The sequence below is a fragment of the Gopherus evgoodei genome, chromosome 2, assembly GCF_007399415.2.
Source record: "Gopherus evgoodei ecotype Sinaloan lineage chromosome 2, rGopEvg1_v1.p, whole genome shotgun sequence".
In the NCBI taxonomy this organism is placed as follows: domain Eukaryota; kingdom Metazoa; phylum Chordata; order Testudines; family Testudinidae; genus Gopherus; species Gopherus evgoodei.
Window position 1 is genome coordinate 231,894,264 of NC_044323.1, and position 23,983 is coordinate 231,918,246.

The 23,983-nt window shown below is 41.4% G+C and overlaps 1 protein-coding gene across 2 annotated transcripts in view; it reads right to left on the minus strand.

The window, feature by feature from the left end:
• ASPH (aspartate beta-hydroxylase) overlaps positions 1-17,267 on the minus strand; it is a 211,246-nt gene extending 193,979 nt beyond the window's left edge. The window contains exons 1-2 of one of the 2 annotated variants that reach the window (XM_030553158.1): positions 17,082-17,267; positions 2,282-2,349 (exon numbers count right to left, since the gene is read on the minus strand). Coding sequence is in view for 1 of the 2 variants with exons in the window: in XM_030553157.1 (XP_030409017.1) it covers positions 17,082-17,145 (64 nt within the window). In the remaining variant the exon portion in view is untranslated. The remainder of the gene's footprint in view (positions 1-2,281; positions 2,350-17,081) is intronic. The other variant, XM_030553157.1, reaches the window with a different exon arrangement.
• Between the last annotated feature and the right edge of the window lie 6,716 nt (positions 17,268-23,983).

Below are 23,983 nucleotides of genomic sequence, written 5' to 3' on the forward strand. Positions count from 1 at the left end.
CCCTCTACTTATAGGTAAATTTCTCCAGCTCCGGTGTACTGGTCATGCACATTCCTAAGTGGAATACGCAGCTGTATCTAAAAGTAGTAGTCATGATGTGTATCTGGTCATATGTGGCTGATGAGTAGGGTTGGCTGGAATCTGGAATTTCCCTTCAGCAGGAAATTCTGAAAATATATTTTAAAAAAATTCTTTCTGCATCAGAACAAAATCTCAAATCTTCCAATGGAATGGGAATTAAGAATTTAAACAATGCATATATCAAAATGAGGTTGAAGAGGATCGTTGAGCTGGCTGGAGACTCTGAAGCCCTGCTTAAGTTTCCCCAACTTGGAGAGTGGAACCTAGAAGCGCTGACTGCTATGGCTCATACAGGTCTCCAGGATTCCAGCTCTGTGGCAGCCCTCCCTCGAGGGTTGCCACGAAACCTGCCTGCTTTCTATCAGAAGAGCTGACAAAACTGACACATTCCTGTAGACATTTTTCTACTCGCTCTAGTGATGTGGCTTCAGTCCCACGCTGGGGAAATAATTAAGATGCCATGGGAATGGATGTGATATAAGTATATAGACTAAATATAAAAAGAGATACCGTAAGCATAGAGATGTTCCTCATCTAAATGTAGAGGGCACGCTGGGCACCTTAAATGGCAATTTCTAGTTACCAAGGATTTTAAGTTTTCAATTTCTGATTAATTAACACCATGATTCGAGGGAAAATATTTCCCTCTTTGTTCTACATTCACTTACTCTGTAGTGTACTTCCTATTATCATGTTTAGCTATATGTTTCAATTAAAAGTAAGGGAGAGCAGCTAGCTGAGATGTTCTTTTGCTAGACTGAATTTCTTCCATAGTTTGAAAAGAGAAAAAAAAAGTTATCTAAAATGAAAAGGCATCTAAAGCTACACTTCAATTATCCCTGCACTATTTTGAAATCATAAAAGATTATAAAGACCACGGAGACATTCAAAAAGTGTTCTAAAAGCTTTTGTCAAAATTTCTGAAGTTAGGAACCTCAAGTTTGGCACTTCATTAAAGCAATCTGATTCTCAAAAACATTAAGCACCTGAAGCTCTTACTGAGTTCAGCTAGTTACGGAAATTAGAAGTCCAGATCTGGCTTCAAATGCCTCTACTTAGGTATCCAAACTTAAAATGACACCCTTAAGCATTCATCTGATCCATAATAGAAAGTGTATCACTTCTCTTAATTAGTCTTTAAAAGTTCATTTAATAGAAAATTTCCATGAGCAGATTTTCCAACTACTATCCACATCTTTTCACAGTACTAAGCATGGGAGATGGTATGGTAGATTTCAAGCTAGTTGTGGACCAGTAATCATGCTAATTTTGAATAACTCGAATTCTGGTTAACTCAAATTCCTTTCTTCTCCCCTCAAAGCAAATCATCATCCTATATTTAAAAGAGCACTTACCGTATATACTCATTCATAAGCTGAATATTTTTGGTAAAAAAGTGATGCATCAAAGAGTAGGGGTTGGCTTATAAACAAGTTTACACCAAAATTTGATGATTTTAAACTCAATGGAATCATTGAATTGAATATCTAATACATTGTTGTTTTGTTTACCTGGAGCGTCTGCAGGCATGGAGCCCCTCGGCTCCCTGTGGCGCCACTTCCCACAGCTCCCATTGGCTGGGAACAGCGAACCGCAGCCACAGGGAGCTGAAGTGCTCCGTGCCTGCAGATGTAAACAAAAGTAAACAAAATGTCCCAACCCGCCAGCGGCTTACCCTGACAGGCTAGGAGCCAAAGTTTTCCAACCCCTGAAATATAGGGTCGACTTATGAAAGGGTCATAAGGTAGGAGGGGTGTCAGATTATAAATGAACAAGCTAATGAATGAGTATATATGGTAACAGTAGTTCACAACATGACTTCACTCAACAACATTCTTAGAGTTTGGTATTAAACATTTGTCATAACTAGGTATCACGTGCCAACAGCACTATGCAGTAGTAAATAAGTTATACTACGTACAAAAGCACAGGTTAGGGTCTTTAATTGTGAACATTAAAAAACAAAAAAGTTTTAAAAGTATAAATATTACAGTCTCTCAAATTTCAGCATGTGTGTATCTGACCACTTCATATTGCAATGTTTTCAAGGCAGTTCATACAGGCAAGATTTAATTTTCATTTCAAATGAAGTCACACAAAAGACTCTCCATGCAGGAAGTCAGTCCATATGATGCAGTTTGGGGGGGAGGGGGGACAGAAGAGAAAGCATCAACCACTGCATGCTCTCCACACAAATTACCAGTTTATGATCTTCATCATCAGGAAAGAACCACCTGGACAGAATCAGAACTTCACTGCATAAGTTCTCTACAATGAAGAATCCAATAAAATAATTAGCTTCAAAACATTTTTCACAAGGGCATTAAGCAGAAGTACCGTGTTTCCATGCATATTTTTAAAAAACAACTATTCTTTTAGTGACAGTCTGTGTACAGAAGCTTTACTTTCAGTTTACAGAAACAGCAAGGGCAAACAGTCTCATTTAGATGGTCAATTCATAATATAAGCTTACATAAGCTTGTCTTGTAGCACTACTACTGTATATTACTTCAAAGTTTATTGCAGCAATTGAATATTCAAAGATTCTGTACTTCACATCCTCAGATTTTCAAAGTTATGTCTGTATAATAAGGTGACTCACATCAGATTCAAGTTATGCAGTTAACCCTATACAATTTGACCTCCAGTCGTGCGCCAGGACCTACTCTTCCTACCTTTTAATTCCTTTGTAAAAATCAAGGGGTTTGTTTCTTTCATTTTTGGGGAATGCGGGAAAAGCAAAGATGACCCATAGAAACGGTGAAATTAAAAAAAAAAAGGACTGTGCCCTAATTCGTTTTGCTAAGAAAGCTGCTTTAGCTTTAGAAATTCAGATGCTGCCTACATTTAAATCGCTGATGCGTACACATGGAGAACTAACAGATACCAAACATGTGATACCTGATTATGGCTCTGTATACATTATAGCCTGACCTGTAATTTAGTAGATAGTTATGACACAGTAAGTTTAATTAATTACACAGTTCAACATATCGCAACTTTTCTGTCTTTGTCCAATATAACTTTATGCAAAAACATAGCATCTTACCTGACCTTATTTTTAGAAGTTCATTCTGGCACACTTACGTAGTTATCCTGGAGTCACACAGCAGTAGGATACCCAGGAAATATGGGTACTTCTCCTTTATGGATTTATTACTTAAACCCATAATCCCCTGCCTCAGGGATCAAATTTACCATTTTCCCTTCATTTCAGAATCATAGAATATTAGGGTTGAAAGAGACTTCAGGAAGTCATCTAGCCCAATCCCCTTCTCAAAGCACGATCAACCCCAACGAAAACATCCCAGCCAGGGCTTTGTCAAGCTGGGCCTTAAAAACCCGTGGCACTGCAGGATGCTGGACATTCTACATTACCACTAACTGGTTAATGGCACTGGTGGCTTTGCACCTAGCAACAGCATAAGGTGGAAAGTCATTGTGTAATAGGATATTAACTAATTAATAGTAATAATCCCCCTTTCCCCCAACATACAACACTCAGATTATTTGACACTCTAATACCTACTTGACTCAAACACATGACAAACATGTGGAAGAAAAGCTGCATCAAAGACCCATAATCTCCCCGATTACCAAATATGCTTCTCCACTGAGGACCTGAAGAACTTCTGCCTTACTGGAAAGACAAAATGTGATATTCTGGATACTTCTAGAAACACACTAACTTTTCAGAAGTTATGTAGAGTGCTGATAAATGCTGCTTTCATTTTATCTAAGATTAATTAGACTGGCTAATGTGGAAAAAGTTATTGCCTCAGGTTTTCTATAACAAAGATTCTGTCTTCATTATGCAGACTACAGCAAATGTGACATCTCACATTGAGGGTCCTTGAAATAGCAAAATGGATCTTCATTAAGGAGCAGTTTCAGATAGTGTGGCAGTAAGGATAAAAGACAAGAAGTAAAAGTTTCATCCACCCCACACTTCCATTAACCAAATTGTCTGTATGACTAATTATTGCTAGAGAAACTAGACAGGTTTTATTGGACCAACTTCTGTTGGTGGACAATACAAACTTTTTAGCAACGCAAAGCTGCGCTTCTGAAGAATGCGACACCCCATGTCTACTTCGGAAGAAATGCTCTGGGTAGCTCAAAAGCTTGTACCATGCAACAACAGAATTTGGTCCAATAAAATATATTACCTCACCTACCTTGTCAATCTCATATCCTGGGATCAAACACAGCTACAACAACACTGCAAATAACTTCAAGTATGAGTAAATACACATATTCACACTAAAGGTGTTCGTAATTGTGACATTATCTGAGTGAAATATGACTCTATAGATCATTGTTGCAACCAGTTATGTATTTGCAACAAATCTTGTACAAAATGTGGCATGTAAGATGTCTATGAAATGGTTAAGATTTGCTAGTTATGAATATGCAAACCTTATGCATATATCATTTTTGGTATTTGAAGTTATGAATATAGGCTCTATACCTGGATTTCAAATGTTTGCTCTTGGGGTAAGACCCACAAGGTGGTTAGCCAGCATCTCTTGGAGGCACTATTCAAATTAAGTAGCTCATGAAGAAACACTTAACTGACAATGGACCATAGGAGATGCCCATCTACACTGAATGGACTGTCCTGCAAAGGTGCTGTTTGAGGTATAGGTAATGGCTTCTACTGGGTCCAAACCTTCATGCATGGACATGTGACTCCAAACACTCTCTTGTAATGTGTAATTTATCCAATAGTTGTGCTGAGGGCTTTGTTTAAAACAATGTAGTTCCCTCCACATGACAGAAAACATAAAGGGCCCTGGAAATCCCTCCATTTTGCCTCTATCCTGCTCCAGCCAGACTATGAATTTACATTAATGGGAGCATTCTAACTAAGGAATTGAGGACCTTCCAATGATTTGGAAGCAGCCAGAGACTTAACTTAAGCCAGCAGTTTACGCCGCCATTGCTACAAACCTGAACCAAGAACTCTGCATTTATTGTATGTATTTGACTCTTTTAATCAAGTTTAACTCTCACCTTTCTTTCTTATGAATAAACCTTTAGATTCTAGATAATAAAGGATTGGCATCAGAGTGATTCTGGGGTAAGATCTGAGTTATACATTGACCAGGGTGTGTGGCTGGTCCTTTGCCATCAGAAGAATCTTTTATTTGATGAGACTGGTTGTAAAGAACCACTCATCTTTAAATCCAGTGTTTTTGTGGTGATATAAGAACTGGAATGCCTAAGGAAACTGATTTTATGACTTCTTGTTAGCCAGTGTGGTAAAATAGAAGTTTACTTTTGTTGCTGGTTTGGTATACACCTCTACCCCGATATAATGCGACCCGATAGAACATGAATTCGGATATAACATGGTAAAGCAGTGCTCATGGGGGCAGGGCTGTGCACTCCAGTAGATCAAAGCAAGTTCGATATAAACACAGTTTCACCTATAACACGGTAAGATTTTTTGGCTCCCAAAGACAGCGTTATATCGAGGTAGAGGTGTATTTTATGGAACAATAACCACCAGTTTTGGGGTGTGTTTGCCCTGTTTCTCAGCAGTCTGTCCTGAGTTTGGCATTCTCAGTTGTGACCCACTGAGGCACAGTTACAGTAATGCAATAGGAAACAGACACCACCACAAAAATAAAAGCTTTTGGATCATCCACTCTTTCTGTTCAGCGGCAATATGCCATGTATCCCAAAATGTGAACTATGAAATACAATACCACTGTAGAGCCTCTATCAGCATTAGTTTTTGCATGTGAATTCAGCATGGATTTTGGTATTCACACAAATAGTGCCTGATAGAGTTAGACAGGGGAAACAATTTTGGGGAATTTTTTTGAATTTCCAAAGACCTTAAGCTAATTCTATTACCTGATTCCATATCAAACACATTTCAGCTTACTACACAGTCTAAGATAAGCAGCACATGTTCCATAAAATGAGATGTGAAAGATGCTTTTATAATAGAATATTTTTGTATTATCTACTGTAATGATTTAAATGTCATTGCCCACTATGAAGTAGAATTAAAGAATACACTATCTAAAATTCCAATATGTAGGAGAGATATCTTGATGAGTTTATTTAGAGAAGGGGGCTGAACATGAAGAAATTCCTGAAACAAAGCCAGATTTAAAAAAGGTTGCATTGCATTCTAAAAAAATGGCATGGTCTTTTGCCATTCTTATCTCTTCCAAATGTAAGTTCTAGGTCTCGCTCCTGTGAAAGCTCTATGTTGCACTCATGAGCCTCTATACTTTGGACAGCACTGGTTCCAGTGGAACATGATTGTCGTGGTAAGGCAATTTATCATGTAACTAGGGTGAATTCTACAGAAGGCCTTAAATATCAGGACAGACTTTGAACTGGATTCTTTCCAATGGGTAGTCAATGAAAATAGTTAAGCACTGGAGGAGATGTTAACAGTGAATTGTACTACAGCAAGTGTATGGTCCCTGGGTCCTTACATCCAAATGCAAGTATCTTGGGCCACACTTTGCTCAGGCCATGAACCCTGATAGAGAAGAGTTGTAGAAATAGGGTGACCAGATGTCCTGATTTTATAGGGCCAGTCCCAATTTTTGGGTCTTTTTCTTATATAGGGCTCCTATTACCCCCCACGCCCTGTCCCGATTTTTCACACATGCTGTCTGGTCACCCTATGTAGAAAGAGCCCATGGATGTGCGCTCTGGCAATACCCTACTATTCCAAACATTTTCTGCTTCTCAACAGTTAGCTGAGACATAAGAATTCAAAGCAGCCTAACACCACAATGCCAACAATAGAATATCCATTCTATCCACAAGGGTATGCAGCTTTCTGTTATACACATGGACACCCAGGAAGAAAAACATGAGCAAACAGAAACAACAAAAAGATATAATAGGATACAAAAAAAGAAAAATATCAGAATTGTGCCCGGTCATGGCTACATGTGCACAACAGCAGCTTTTGAAAGACTGCCCATGTAACTTAAGAATTTTTTTCTAATTTAAAAACAAGGCCTGTCAACATTTAGCAAGTTGTCCTTGCAAAAGTTTGGATTACAGATTTGAATTCAGATGTTGGAAGAAATACAGTATCCCAAACCACTACGTCTGCATTTGAAGAACAGCTTCACTTTCAAAGACAGTCCAAGCTAGTGGAAGAACAAAATCCCCTTCATTCTTCACATTTAAAAAAACATCAGTTAAACCTATAATTATTCACATGGAATATACAGACAGGCCAGATAAGTCCCAAAATTCTGCGTGACTGGATTTCTCAGAGTTTGTCCTCACAGGGGAGCAACTGCAAAATAAACTAGGGTCTGAATTTGAAGTACAATAGCTATTCTGCACTAGCATCCCACTGAGTGTCAGTATTAAATAAATGCCTGCACATGGAGCTAATGCAAAGTACTTATTGTGCAATAGCTACTTCACCTTGTAGACAAGCTCTTACATTCAACAAATCTGAGAATTTTTAAACCAATCATCTAAAAGTATCTGACTGCCTTAACACTTCTCCACACACACCATTAAAACTCATCTGAAGTATAAGAAATTTTGCTCTAGAACAGGGGTTCTCAGACTTCATTGCATGGTGACCCCCTTCTGATAACAAAAATTACTACACAATCCCAGGAGTGGGGACTGAAGCCTGAACCTACCCAAGTCCCGCCACTTAACCCAAGCCCCACTACTCTGGGATGGGAGGCCACAGCCAAATGTCAAAGGCTTCAGCCCCAGGCAGAGGGCCTGTAAAATGGGGTCGTGATCCATTTGAGGGCCCCAACCTATAGTTTGAGAACCGCTGCTCTAGAAAAATCAGGACAATTTCTTTCACTTTCACTACAGTAAGCCAAGTAATAAACTGGCTCATTTTTAAAGCTTTATTAAGTCTAGCCTCAAATTGAATTTGGTACAGTGCCACAAAGTTGGGTATTAGTAGTTTGATGCATATTACTTAAGATAGGACCAAATGGATCTTTAAGAAAAAAAAAGATAATGGAAAGCTATACATCTAGTTAACCCTTTTCCCCCTTATGTTTTTCCTCTATATTTTTTGTATTTCCTCCCATCCTGCCTCCATATCATTCTCGTATCGAAAACTAGTCTTTCAGAGAGATATTAGTATGGCAGTATAACTTATGCACTTTGAAATAATTAAATAACTACCACCAAACCCTCTGCTTCGGGCTTGGCTACACTTGCAGCTGTAAAGCGCTTTAAGTTAAACCAGCCTTCGGAGAGCACACTAGGGAAAGAGCTCCAGTCTGTCCACACGGAGAGCTGAAAGTGCACTGGCGTGGCCACATTTGCAGCTGCTTTGGGAGCAGTGCATTATGGGCAGTTATCCCAGCATTCAAGTGGCTGCAACATGCTTTTCAAATGGGGGAGGTAGGGCGGAGTGTGACAGGGAGTGTGGTGGGAGAGAGAGAGGGAGTCAGAGCGCGCTATGTGTTTTGCCAGTGTGGACAGCATGCTATGTGTCTTGCCAGTAATATGCAAGTAAGGTAGAGAGGCTTTATTGCAGTATAACGTGCAAGCAAAGTCACTGACTTTCAGAACCAGGCAGAACATGTCAGCATCACCCAGACGAGTTACAATCTATCTTTTTGGATGAATTGGTTTAGAAAGGCAATGTTGAAAATCCAGAAAGCATATTTGGTAGTTTAAGGTTACCTGCACCAAACCTAAGTATTTTGATCAATTAGTAGTGTTAAAAATATAGCTAGAGGCCCACTTTAAGTGCCAATTTGATCAGAGGCCCAGCTAGTAGCCTGTTAATGCAGTATCTATCGCTTCACTCTCAAGAATTTGCAGAATTTAAAATCGATGTTTCAAAACTCCCATAATGCAGTTCAGTATCATAGAAAGGCCTGAGTAGTTCAACTAGTGAAGTACAAATAGTAAGTATTCTGTCACTGTCATGTAAAAGCCATCTAAAAAGTGCTAAGAAACCAAAATAAGATCTGCATATTTTTGAATAACTGCTACTGGAAATTGCAAAGAAAAGATTTCATTTTGACCTAGAAGTGAAACTGAACTGATTATTTAATTGAATAGTACAATTAATACTGGCACATCAACATTTAGAAATGGGGTGAGGCACACTGGGACTTTAGACTAGTCCAAACACTTATTAGCAAACACTTACATAGCACTAATTTTGCAGAGTTCTTAAAAAAATATCCCTTCCTGCAAGAATTTACAATTTAAAGTCGACAAAGGAAAGTATAGAGGGATCGAAATAGGGAAAGAAGAGGCAATACAGTATAGGAGTTTAAGTCAGTGATATAAAGTAAGTCAACAAAGCAGCCATCAGGAAGGATTTAGAGGAAGAAAGAGTGAGGATGCTTAAAGAAAAGGAGGATGCCATTCCAGAAGCAGGGAGCAGAGTGAAAGAGCATTTAGATGAGATTAGAAGGCAAGGAGGGGATACGGTGAGCAGAGCATAAGTGAGATCAGGGGGCTAAGCCAAATAAGATGTATGCAGGGGCAGACTTGCACAAAGCACTGGAGGAGAGGACAAGGAGTTTGACAGAAGAGCAAGTCAAAGGGCACTAGAAAAATTCAGCTTCTTCGACGACCTTGGAGATAACAGGGAAGGGAGTTGAGGCAACAGAGAAACAGGACTTGTTTGCACAGATTTGTACCACTTTATTGACAGTTTCAAATAGATATAATTAAGGTAGCATGTCATACTAATATGTATGCAGTTAAACTAGTATTACTCCTGGAGGAATTCTGTGCCAAAAAATTAAAAATTCTGCAAAATTCTGCATATTTTATTTATCAAAAAACATAATATATCATCACCAGTTTCAATTATTTTTGCTAATTTATTTCAAAATACACGTCAATATTGCCTGTAACAACACAGACAACAAAAAGATTCAGGAGATGTTTTTTGACAAACAGATTCCTTACTAGGCATATTAATGCAGAACTCTGAGTAATAATTTATTTAAACTACAATACAGAACCGTATTTCCCCAAACCCTTAGAAGCAGTGCAAAGGCTTGGGGAGATGGGGGTAAAGGAGGAGCTGAGGAAAAGGGAAGGAGCTTAGAACTTGGAGGGTTGTTGAACATGGGTGGGAAAAGTATGGAACAGGTTTTGGGGGGGAAGACATTGTTAGGGAGCTTCCCCCATGCAAACCCTGGCTGACCTCCAGCCTCTCCTATTAGTTAGGCACATCTGCCTCATCCCCCTGCATCCCTGCAACCTCACGTGTCCTTGAACTCCCGGTCCCTATGTGCCTATCCACCCCCACACAGACACCCACTCCCCTCAACCCCATGTGGCCCTGCACCCCCTCCCCCTGTCCCCACTCATATGTCTATGCCCCCACTCAGCCAATCCCCTGCCTCATTGTGGCCCTGCACCTCCACTCCCATTCAGCACCTGCCCCCGTCTTTCCTCCCCCAGAAGCCCGTATGAGCCCCTAGCTGACCTCCCAGCAGCCCCATGCTGTCTGTCTCCTCATAGCCCCTGTCTCCTGACCTGGCCCGACAGGCGCTGTGAAAGAGGCAGGCTCTCTCTCCTCTACCTGAGTGGGACCTGCTATTTTGTTCTATCACCACAGTGCCCTCTGATGGGCAAAAGGCAGAACTGCAGCAACTTTCGGGCAGAAGCTTTTTTCTGCGCAAAAAAATTAAAAATGTGCAGCTCATTAATTATGCATGCACACAGTGGAGCAGAATTCCCCCAGGAATATAGTATGAAGGTGCTTCTAGTAGGATAACTTAGTCCTATAAATTTAGGGAGGAAAGCTGTACCAGTACAAGGCACCTTTATACTGGTATAACTGCAGACACATAAAAAGTTGTACTGATTTAATATATTTTGGTTAAAAGAGACATGCAATCATACCCTAACCAAAACAGTTAAAACAGCACAAAAAACTGTATAGATCAGGATTTCTTCAAGATAAGCGTGAATTTAGATAGGAAAGCGAAGAGGAGAGCAATTGATAAGGAGGGAATGAAGAGGGATTATGACAAATTAGGAGGATGAGAGTAAGATACTGTGATTTATCAACTCAAAGTTATGAGAGAGAGAAGCATGGAGACCTCAGAAAAATACAGGAGGACAATAAGAACTCAAGAACTGCCATACTGGGTAAGACAAATGGACTATCTAAACCCAATATCCAGTCTCTGATAATGGCCTGTAGGAGCTTCAGGGAAGTGCACAGATAAGGGCAGTTAGAGTGATCTACTCCTCTTCCCATCCCAGCTTTCTGCAGTTTAGGATGGTTCCTGACAATCTTGAGTAATAGCCATTGACGGACCTATTATCCATGAATTTATCTAGTTTGTTTTTTTAAAAACCGAGTCATACTTTTAGCTATGACAACATCCCATGCCAACAAGTTTCACAGGTTAATTGTGCATAGTGTGAAAAAGTACTTCCTCATATTTGTATTAAACCTTCTTTTAATTTCACTAGGCGACCCCTGGTATTTGTATTGTGGGAAAGGGTAAACAACACTTGTCCATTCACTTTTTTGGCAACATTCATGATTTTATAGACCTCTATTATATCATCCTTTAGTCATCTCTTTTCTAAGATGAACAGGCCTAAACTTTGAGTCTCTCCTCATAGGGGAACCAAGCCATATCACAGGTCATCTTTGTTTCCTTTCTCTGAACCTTGTTCTTTTTGAGATGAGGCAACCAGACCTGTACACAGTATTCAAGGTGTAGGCATGCCACAGATTTGCATAGTGAGATTATGATATTTTCTGTCTCATTTTCTATCCCTTTCTTAATAGTTCCTAAGATTCTGCTAGCACTTTTGACCACTGCTGCGCACTGAGATGAAGTTTTCAAAAGATTATACACAGTGACTCCAAGATCTTTCTTGAGTAGTAACAGCTAATTCAGACTCCATCATTATGTATGTGTAGCTGGGATTATTTTCCCAATGTACATTACTTTGCACTTATCAAAATTGACTGGGCAACTAAATGACCGGTGAAATTCACTCACTTGTGAGATCCCTCTGTAACTGTAACTTAAATAATTTTGTATCATCTGCAAACTTTGCCACTTCACTGTTAACTCCCTTTTCCAGATCATTAATGAATATGTTGAACCCACAGGTCCCAGAACAGATGCTTGTGAAACCCCGCTGTTTACTCTATCCACTGTGAAAATTGAACTTTTATTCCTACCCTTTGTTTCCTACCTTTTAATCAATTATTGATCCATGACAGGACCCCTGTTATCCCTTGACTACTTAGTTTCTTTAAGAGTGTTTGCTGAGGAATCGTGTAGAAGGCTTTCTAAAAATCCAAGTACACTGTATCAACTAGATCACCCTTGCCCGCATTTACTGACATCCTCAAAGAATTCTAATTGATTTCCTTTACAAAAGCCATGTTGACTCTTCCGCAACATATTGTGTTTCTCTGTGTGTCTGATAATTCCAGGGCTTTGCGGCAGAGCCTGGAGCTGGAGCACGGAGCAGCGGAGCTGCAGGTTTTTGCCTGGAGCTGGAGCAGAGCCGGAGCACAGCTCCAAAGCCCTGGATAATTCTGTTCTTTACTACAGTTTATGCCAATACTGAAGTTAGGCTCACCAACCTCTAATAGCCAGGATCACCTCTGGAGCCCTTTTAAAAAGTCAGCGTTACATTAGCTACCTTCCAGTCATTTGGTACAGAGCCTTGCTTCAGCAACAGTTTATATACTGTAGGTTGTAGTTCTGCAATAAGAGATAAAATTAAAGAGAAGATAAAGGTCTCCTGCTGGACCCAATTTTGCCTTTAAAAGAACTTTGCAGAGTCCTAGAGAAAGAGCGAGAGGACAGAACTAATCACTCCACTGCTCCAAAGTAACTAGAGAATCCTCCTCTGATCTTCAGAAGACTAGTGAAAGGTAGATGATTGAACATCCACACACAAATAAATGTGTCTCTTGTCGAAGCACATCATTTGCTATGAGAAAAGGGAGTAGCTCCCCCCACCCCCAGAGTTGGTCCCCCCCAAATTTTTCATAGCTCCTTGCCAGCTGATGCTCAAGTGTCTCCTTCAGGACCGTCGGTGGAAGGGGATCCTAATCACCACATTGTCAACACCATCCCCTCTGCCCCCAGATGGACAAGAAGCAGTCACAGCCTAGAAAAGAGCTGAGTACAGAGTGAGCCGGGCCCAAATTCCTGCCCAGGACCAGCCATCAGTGAGAGAGACTCTCCTGTTCACCACTGCCTCCCACCCCCACCTACACATTCTCCAGGATAGGACTGAAATGCTACCTCCTCCAGGATGGAACGATCCATTAGCCTCCCCACAAACATGCTATCCCTGATCTTATCTAATATATTTAAATAGTAAGTAACTCGGTGCAGACACTGTCTTTTGTTGTGTGTGTGTAAAGCGCATAGCACAATGGAGCATCACTCCCTCATTGGGGAGTCTACAGTCTACTGTATACAAATACTAAAAGTTTTATAAGGCATATATACCCTAAAACGTGAAGGGTTAAGCCAACTGACATGGGTTAGAAAAATACTTCTCAGGTTATATGTTACTGGCCATTAGGGAGGTTCTTGAACCTTTTCCCTAAAGCCATTGTCACACAGAGGATACTGGATTAAATGAAATATTGTTCTGATAAATAGAACAACAGTTATAATTCAGGGAAATCAGCACTTGAATTTTTCAGCTCTGAGATACAGACGACCTATTATATGTACCACAAGCCCTCAATACGTACATTCTGACATATGCTAACCTCTACAGCAAATCTTCCATACCTAATGAATTTCACTAAAGTGCATCACTAATACAAAAGGTTTTGTTTTTTGTTTTTTTATAATAAGTGGCATTTTCTTTTGGATATGGCAAAAATCATTCTTAATAAAAAAAGTTATAACTAGGTCTTCCTTTCAATTTCAAGGTCAAAGCTTTCTAATTCACTTATATATACAATGTGACTTGATAATATCTATAAGGATAGTGTCATACTACTATTAATGTTGAGTTAGACTTCTGTTCAGTTTCACAACGTAGAAGTTAGTGAGCCCAAAACAATCTGAAGTTATCAGTTACATATCCAAGACCACATTTTATTTTATACACTAAGTTACTGGCTGTATTTAAATATATAACAGAGTACAAAGTCTCTCGGCTATAAAGAGCAAAACTAAGTCTTGCTCTAGTAAAAGTTTGTATGGAATACTATTGAGAAACACAAGAATAGTTGTAGGAAAAAAAGTTTTGGGGAAAGCCATCATCATTTCTCAATGTAAGAAACATAGCATTCAATTACTTCATAGTAAGATCTGAAGCAGTCAGTAACAATCCATATACTCCAATGGCAATTCCAAAATGTATACCAACAAAGAAACTCACTTGATGAATACCTTGTAAAACAAATCAACCTCAGACTAATTTATAGAAACCTCTTCTTCCCGTACTTGTTTCCTGTCCTCTGCCCCATACTATGTATCTATATTGCAGGGGTGGCCAAACTGTGGCTCACAAGCCACATGTGGCTCTCTTACCACTGAAATGCAGCTTGCAGAGCCTCCCACGCCCCTCCCCATTCTCCACCCACCAGACTGGGGGCAGTGGGGAGCTTGGGACATCTGCCTTGCAGCAGGATGGTGCAGTAGAGGCTTTTCAAGCACATACTATTTAAAGTCAATTCTAAATTTTGGTTTAAACTTCAAAATCTATACCACTTTCAACTTCTGTAGAACAATTTCAGGAACTCAGACTGTTTCAGATTTTATCTACTTGTGAGACTAATGCCAAAATAGTCAGTCAGACCTTGGTGCCTAAACATAGGTTCCTAAGTAAACATCCTGATGTTCAACAGTATTGCAGTTCCTACTGACTTCATTGGCTCCACTGTCCATGGGCAATGCTAGGTGTGAAGCCAAATCTTCCTCCATTAGTTGCTCGGAAAAGAAAGGATAGCTGGAATCTCTCCAAGGGGCTGCCCCAAATCAGAGGGCTCTATCTGACTTTTGCAACATGAGAGCGTGAAACTTTATCTCTGGACCCTCTCTTTTCTGGGAGCTGGAGTGAGCACTCTGTCTCCAAAGAGACCTAGTTGCTAATGCAATGTAAGGAGTCCACTTTCATTCCTGTTGAGCAACCATTGTCCAGTGCCTGCCTCTACTGCTTCTTGGTTTTCCTCAAGAAACTGACCTGAGACCTGTCATTTACATACAGCTGCCCACAGAGTTCTGATTAGGAGTAGTCAAAAGTGACAATACTTTAGTCACCGTTTGTTTGTTTTAAGATAGTAACAAAGCTGCTCCCATTTTGGGACTGTGCTGCAGATTTAAGCATCCACTCCCCTGCTTCTGTTTACACTGTTCACAATTAAAAAGTGCCCTGTGCAAGTATACAGGACAGACCTTTTTAAAATAAAAGGACAGATTTTACAGAGGTCAAAAATTTTGTTAAACATGTTAAAATTATATAATACACAAGTTGAGAAAAGAGTATGTACATCTAGGTACAGTGCTTAGATTATCCACAAATACAAAGTCTGTTGAAAAACTCTTAAAATACATATAGTACATAATCTGCAACAACCCAAATTTAAGTAAACGTGATGATACAGTTTAGATCTTGGAATCCAAATACTCAGGTATATCACTCATGAAAAGTTATATAGAGAGTTGGTTGTTGAAAGCAAATATTGGAATGAGTATAGATTGCTCCTCAGCAATCGAGCTCTTAGGATGGGGTGTCCTTTTGTAGATATAATCCATCAGAGAAATATTTTAGTTATTTTCCAATTTTGCCTCTTATCGGTACTGTACATTCCTGGGAAAGGTTCTTACTCATCATGAGTAAGTGGATTTTTCAAACTCTGATCAAGAGGTTTAGTTTAGTTTAGTTTAATTTGACATATTAAGTATTATCTATGTTGGAGCTCTCTGTAGCATTCAAGGATATGCACTGTGACCTCTACTAGTACTATGCACATACGTGAAATGCAAGGTCAATATCACATCTGTGCCAGTGATGTTAAATGAAACTGAGAAATTAAAATTCTAGAAACCTAACAATGTGCAGGCAGAAAGCTTGTTCACTGTAAAGTTAAAGAGATCAGATCCTTACAATCTGTACAGTTATACAACTGTCAGAAAGGAGTTCAGGTACTTTCACCTGACAAGTACTTTCCTTCCATTGAGGTTAGCTTTGCTGTGTTACAGGAGTTTACTGTAAACGTTTTACTAATTTACTTCTATGATTAGGTTCGTTGACCCAGTTTCAAGTTGTTCATGTTTTACTCTCTGAAAATAAGTCTTCCTTTATATCTGCATTTTTCATACATCATTTGCATTTAAGTAAGAAGCCTACATATTAATAATGACAGTTTTCAAAGGTGATCGCCTCAAATGAAGATCTCAAATCCAAATGTGGACAGCTGACTAAAAGCAGTCTGATTTTAAAAAGGTGCCTAGTAGCCATATTTTCCACTGACTGCAATGCTCAGAACCTTTTTAAAAACCGGACTGCTTTTTATAGGGGAATTTAAGACACACATGGATTTAGAAACCTCTCTTAGACAACCAAGTTTGTAATTACTGGCCTAAGCACACCTAGGGATATGTCCAGTCTGCTCGTTATTAATCCTCTGTAATTTGGAATCTCTCTGTTTGCTCAGCCAGACTCTAAGCTTTTCCCCCACTTCAACTCTAGCAAAAAGGGGAATAAATGAAATTTGAGTAACAGATTTAAACCATCTGTTCCTACCTCCCCGCCCTCCGAGAGCTGAGCTGACACGTAAACACACGAAGGAGGCTGAAGGTGACCAGGCAGCTAGAGGGAGGAAGATACACACCCGCTGCCGGGCGCTTCCCCGCCTCACCCCCGGACCCGCAGGAGCCCGGAGTCCAGCGAGGCGCCCCCTGCGCCATGGGCCCAGCCACGGGAGCCACCAACTCAAGAACGCGGCAACTTCGCCCCAGCTTGTTGCACGATGATCCCAGCCCCAGAGCGGGACAGGGGCCGGGCTCGCCCCAGCTCCGCTCGCGCGCAGCACTGACCTTTCCTGGCCCCCTGGCTGGGGCTGCTGCCGGCGCCTTTGGGGGTGTTCCTGCGCGGAGCCATGTCACCGTCTGTCAGGCGGAGGAGCGGGCTCCCAGGGCCTGAGCGAGGACACAACGGTGCCTTCTGCCTGACCCTGCGTCTGTAGCAGCCGCATCCAAAGGGCCCGCCCCGGATACCGACTGACAGCGACCTCCGCCAATCCTAGCGCTCTCCTCGGCATGGGCGGAGCATCACTTGCGTCTTATTGGTGTAGACTCGAGGACTGGGCGGGACACGTTGCGCTTTTCGCCTCTCCCCTCCCCGAAACCGGCCGCTTGGAACGTGGCAACATGGAGCGAGTGCTCTCGCGAGGATTCCGCTTCCCGACCCGCTGGGAGAAGCGCGCGCTGTCAGCGAGGGGCACGTGGGCGGGGCTGCGAGGACGGACGGGGGGCTGCAGGCCTGCCTGGCTGCCTGTGGCAGTGCTCAGTGTAGGGTTGTGTAGCCAGGTCTTGCAGCCGTTACCCTGATCTTAGGTGCATGCCCACCTACTTGGGTTGCTGAGTGATCCCTGTGCTGTGATTTCTCTACACCCCCCACCCCAGTTTTGTGAACTAGTTACATGCCAAATCTGGTGTCTGAACTTTGTGACTTTTTCGTCACCCACAACTAGTTCACATTTGGGGACAATATATACCTTCAAGTCAGCGGCACTGCTATGGGTCTCTGCATGGCCCAGTAGTATGCCAACATTTTTATGGCTGACTCAGAACACTTCTTTAGCTCTTATTCCCATAATGCCCCTACGCTACACTGATGACATCTTCATCATGTGGACCTATGGAAAAGAAGCTCTTGTGGAATTCCACCATGATTTCAACAATTTCCATCCCACCATTGACCTCAGCCAAGACCAATCCACACAACCCGTCCATTTCCTTGACACTACTGTGCTAATAAGCAATGGTCACATAAACACCACCCTGTACCGGAAATCTTCTGACCGCTATACTTACCTACATGCCTCCAGCTTCTATCCAGGACACGTCACACGGTTCACTGTCTTCAGCCAAGCTCTAAGGTACAATCGCATTTGCTCCAATCCCTCAAAGACAAACACCTACAAGATCTCTATCAAGCATTGTTAAAACTACAATACCCACCTGCTGAAGTGAAAAAACAGATTGAGAGACCCAGAAAAGTACCCAGAAGTCACTTACTACAAGACAGGCCCAACAAAGACAATAACAGAACGCCACTAGCCATTACCTTCAGCCCCCAACTAAAACCTCTCCAGTGCATCTTCAAAGATCTACAACCTATCCTGAAAGATGATCCCTCACTCTCCCAGATCTTGGGAGACAGACCTGTCCTTGCTTACAAATAGCATCCCCAACCTGAAGCAAATACTCACCAGCAACCATACACCACAGAACAAAAACACTAACCAGGAACTATCCTGGCAAGAAAGCCCAGTGCCAACTCTGTCCACATATCTATTCAAGTGACACCATCATAGGACCTAATCACATCAGCCATGCCATCAGGGGCTCATTCACCTGCACATCTACCAATGTGATATATGCCATCATGTGCCAGCAATGCCCCTCTGCCATGTACATTGGCCAAACCGGACAGTCTCTACACAAAAGAATAAATGGACAAAAATTTAACATCAGGAATCATAACATTGAAAAACCAGTAGGAGAACACCTTAACCTCTCTGGCCATTCAGTAACAGATTTAAAGGTGGCAATTTTGCAACAGAAAAGCTTAAAAAACAGACTTCAACGAGAAACTGCTGAATTTGAATTAATATGCAAACTAGATACAATCAATTTAGGCTTAAATAGAGACTGGGAATGGCTGTGCCATTACACACATTGAATCTATTTCCCCATGTTAAGTATCCTAACACCTTCTTGTCAAACTGTCTTAAATGGGTCATCTTGATTATCACTACAAAAGATTTTTTCTCTTGCTGATAATAGCTCATCTTAATTAATTAGCCTCTTAGAGTTCATTGGGCAACTCCCACCTTTTCATGTTCTCTGTACGTATACATCTCTCCTCACTATATGTTCCATTCTATGCATCTGATGAAGTGAGCTGTAGCCCATGAAAGCTTATGCTCAAATAAATTTGTTAGTCTCTAAGCTGCCAAAAGCACTCCTGTTCTTTTTGCGGATACAGACTAACATGACTGCTACTCTGAAACCTGCTAGTTCTTGTGTTATGTGAAGGATTACATAACATTTCTTTATTCACTTTCTTCACACCAGTCAAGATTTTATAGACCTCTATCATATTCCCCCTTAGTCGTCTCTTTTCTAAGCTGAAAATTCACAGTCATTTTAATTTCTCCTCCTGTTTCATACCCCTAATCATTTTAGTTGCCCATATCTGTACCTTTTCCATTTCCAATATCTCCCTTTTGGGATGGGGTGACCAGATCAGCACACAGTATTCAAGGTGTACACATACCATGGATTTATACAGAGGCAATATGATACTTTCTGTCTTATCATCTGTCCCTTTCTTAATGATTCCCAACATTCTGTTTGCTTTTTGGCTTGCACTGCACATTGAATGGATGTTTTCGGAGAACTATCCACGATGACTCCAAGATCTCTTTCTTGAGTGGTAACAGCTAATTCAGACTCCTTCATTTTGTATATACAGTTGAGATTGTTTTCCAATGTGCATTACTTTGCACTTATCAACATTGGATTTCATATGCCATTTTGTTGCCCAGTCACCCAGTTTTGTGAGATCCCTTTGTAACTCTTCGCAGTCTGCCTGGGACTTAACTGTCTTGAATAGTTTTGTATCATCTGAAAATTTTGTCACCTCACTGTTTACCCATTTTTCCAGATCATTTATGAGTATGTTGAGCAGTAATGGTCCCAGTACCAATCCCTCTGGGATACCACTATCTCTCTCTCTCCATTCTGAAAATGGATAATTTAGTCCTACCCTTTGTTTCCCATATTTTAACCAGTTACTGATCCATGAGAGGACTTCCCTCTTATCCCATGATGGCTTACTTTTCAAAACTCAATTTAAATTAAATAAATGTAAAAAAAAATTATATATATTTTTTAGAAATCTAGACTTGTTATGTGTAACTTGCATTATCCTTATGTTAAATTTGCATTATCCTAACAAAACATTTACTTTATTCATTCATGTCTCATTTATATATCTCATTGGCCCTGACACCCCCCCTGTAAATTCAAACACCGCCCCCCAATTTCAATTCCTGGGGAAACTACTGTCCCCGTGCCTCAGTTTCCCTACTTATAGGAAAGGAACAGTGCTCAGTTATCTGTGCAAAAAGCATCTTGCAATCATAGCATAAGAAATATTAGAACTGGCTAATGCTGTCTGCTACTGTACACCCAGGTGTGGTGCACACTACAGAATTAGATCCATACAAAGTAGCTTACATTGAACTAACTATGGAAGTATCTACACTTAAATTTTGCTCTTGCTGATCTAATTGCCCCATTACCCTGACTTAGTAACTCTACCTCCATGAGTGGCACGAAGTCAAAGTCGATGTAGTTAGGTTGACACAGTGTCAGTGTAGACATTGTGTCGCTTACGTCGAGGACTATAACCAGGGTGAGGCAAGTGGGACAGTTACTTAGGGTGCAAAACTGTGGGGGAGGAAAATGGGGGCAGGAAAATGATGGAAAAAATGGTAGGGGTGCAAATATGCTTGCTTACCGTGGGTGCTAAAATGCCTACTTGCTATTACTGACTTTCACAAGCTACCCCATGCAACTGACACAAGTACTCCTGGTGAGGATACACACCACTGACACAAGAAGCAAGTGTACTGTAGTAGGGTGATGACCCACTCCAGCCCAGAAGGGGTTGAAAAAGCCCTGCAGACGACTGGGGCTGGACAAGGTTAAACCCTGGGCTGATTGGGGGAAGTGGCTGCAGCTGGGGCCATGCCCCAAACAGACTCAGCTGGCCCTATAAAGGCAGAGAAGCCAGGGGTAGACAGGCAGCCTCTTTCTGTTTACAAAGGGGGATGGATCTGGTTGAAGGGAGTTAGAGCACCAGTGTGGTGCAGTGCTGAGGAAAGGCAGAGGAGCTGGGGAGCTCCAGCCTGGAAAGCCCCTGGCTGCTGTCTAGCACAAGGCCAACAGGTACTGGGGATTGCAGAGGGCAGCCTGGGAGTAGGCAAAAGCAGCAGGTCCAAACCCAACCTTGCCAGTGATGAGTAGGCTGATACTGCAGTCTACCCCAGGGGAGGGGAGACCTTAAGAGAAAGCAGTTACTGCCAGACAACAGGGCACCGGGGCCAGAGGACAGACAGATCACTGCTCTGTAGAGGGTGCCTGGAGCTGGAACAAGCTAATTACCAGAAGTCACCAGCAGGAGGTGCTGCAAGGGTGAGTCCCAACATCTCTACAGTAGATATGCACAAGCAATGTAATTGCTGCTGCAGCTATATACCAACATAAGTTGACTCAAGTTTTTAGTGTAGATATGGCCTTATCAGGCATGTCTCATAACCCTGCTCCCTGCTGAGGATGTGCAAGTGGTAGGAGTTTGTGCTACTGGAGCAGGAGACTAAAATGCCGTTCCTTGTGCCACTGGCTAGGATATGCAGCATAGTGAAGATCTGGGCAACGGCCATAGATGTGTGACAATATTAGTTCCCACTTCACAGTGGGGACCTGGAGTATAGTGGGGAAAGAAGCTCTTTTTTTCCACAGATATACCCTGAAAGTAATTAGCTTTTCATCTGCCACTTTTTCAGTCAGTGAGCTGCTTTCAAAGAAGCTCACCAAAAAGTTGTCTCCCAGCCCACAGAATTATGCACCAAATCACTAATTTTCAGCTTTTCAGTGCAGGGATTTGTTGTTTATCTGTACTGTGAGGCACCAAGTACACTTTTGGATTCCATGAAATAAATATTAATAAACATGTTGCAGTTATCCAATGTTATGTCTATATGCATAGAAAATGTTTTTCTTTTTAAATTATAAATGTCCTATGTAAGTATATAATAAATTATACAGATGTTTTCTTCAGTAGATCTCAAAGCCCCTTACAAAGGAGATCAGTATCAATGCTCCCATTTTACAGATAGGGAAACTGAGGCACAGTGGTGACATGATGTGCCCAAGGTCACCCAGTAAGTCAGTAGCTGAGCTTCTGAGTTTCAGTTCAGTGCTCTTCCCTTTGGGGCTACATTGTTCTGGATATGAACCTAAACCCACCAAGTCAATGGAAATTTTATCATAGACTTCAATGAGAACAAAAATAGACCTTTATGCAAAAAAAAAAAAAAAAAAAAAAAAGACAGCTAAATGCAGGCTATAAACACATTCTTCAAGTGCTTAAGATTTTGTTTGAAGTGTTTTGTTCCTTAAACCGGTTTGTCCAATATTAATTTGTTCTCTTAGCTGGGGATATAAGAGCCCCCAAACTATGGGAGACAAGTAGTCCACAAGCAGTCTATCAAATAACACCCTTGGGGTCAATGTGAAGGAGCATTTTAAAGTATTGACCTATCACCAAATTAACTCTGAAATAGTTTGTAAAAGTAATTCAAACAGCAGAGAAAAAAATCCTTGCAGTAGCCAATAATATAAATCTGTATTTTTTTTATGGAAATTCCTTTATCTTAATGGAGATTTTCTTTTGGTCAGCTACTGATCTGAAGAAAAACATACATGGCTAATATACTCATAAGCGCCAACTCATGGGTGCTCTAGGGTTAGAGCACTCATGAAGAAAAATTAGCAGGTGCTCAGTACCCACCAGCAGCCAAGCTTGCCCTTTCTCCCCCACCCCAGCTCCTCTCCCCTGCTGGCATCCCTGTAGAACACTCCTTCCCCTCCCTCCCAATGCCTCCTATCTGCCAAGAAACAGCTGTTTTGTGGCATGTAAGTCAGCTCCAGGAGGGAGTGGGTGGAAAGAGGCGGGGCAGGGAAAAGTAGGGCAGGGTTTGGGGGAAGGGGTGGAGTGGTGGCAGGGTGGGGACAGAACAGGTGTGGGAAGAGGTGGGGTGGGGGTTTGAGGGAAGCGGTGGAGCGGTGGTGGGGCCTGGGCAGAGGAGGGGGGTCGAGTACCTGCCAGGTAGAGGGGAAGTCAGCACCTATGAACAGACTGGCATAAAAACAAATGAACTAGCCCATCCAAAAAAAAAAAAAAAGTCACATTTGGGCTAAGACCATGTGTGACCCTGGGTGCCTAGGTCAGCTCTCCCTGGAAATGTCAAGGTCAAGGCAGACTGCAAAAGAGAAAGCAGATACTCCCAAGAGTGCTGAGTAACACTATAGTTTAACTCCTCAACCAGTCATAAATTGTGCTTCTGATCCTCCCATGCTGGTTCTCAATAAGCAAAAAAAGAACTCACATGGCCCCTTTATTGCATTCGAGTTCTCTGGCTCCCAGTCAGCACAGTAAAATGAGAAGTTATTTAAAAAACTCTGCTCACATATACAAAATGTTCTTCTGACCCTAAAGTGTCAGCCACATTACCAGGCCAGTATAGGTTTGGATCTTACCCAAAATACCAGGCTGCCAGCCAATTCTTTAGTGACTAAACCTAAAGGTTTATTATAAAGAAAAAAGAAAGAACAAGAAGAGAGTTGTTAAATTGTAAAGCAATCACATACTATACATACAAAGACTTCAAAGTCCTTATATCAGGTTCTTAGCAGTATTGATGAGTTTGCTGGCTTGAAGAAAGTCCCTCTGGAACACATCCACAGCTTGGATGGGTCATTCAGTCCTTTGTTCAGAGCTTCGTTTGTAGAAAGGTTACTCCAGAGGTAAGAAGAAGGAATGAAGACAAGCAGGACTGAAAAGAAAATGGAGATGATACAGCTGCCCTCTATAGTTCTTTTGCCATGTGTCTGGTACTTCCTTTGTTTCAAACACAACCTTG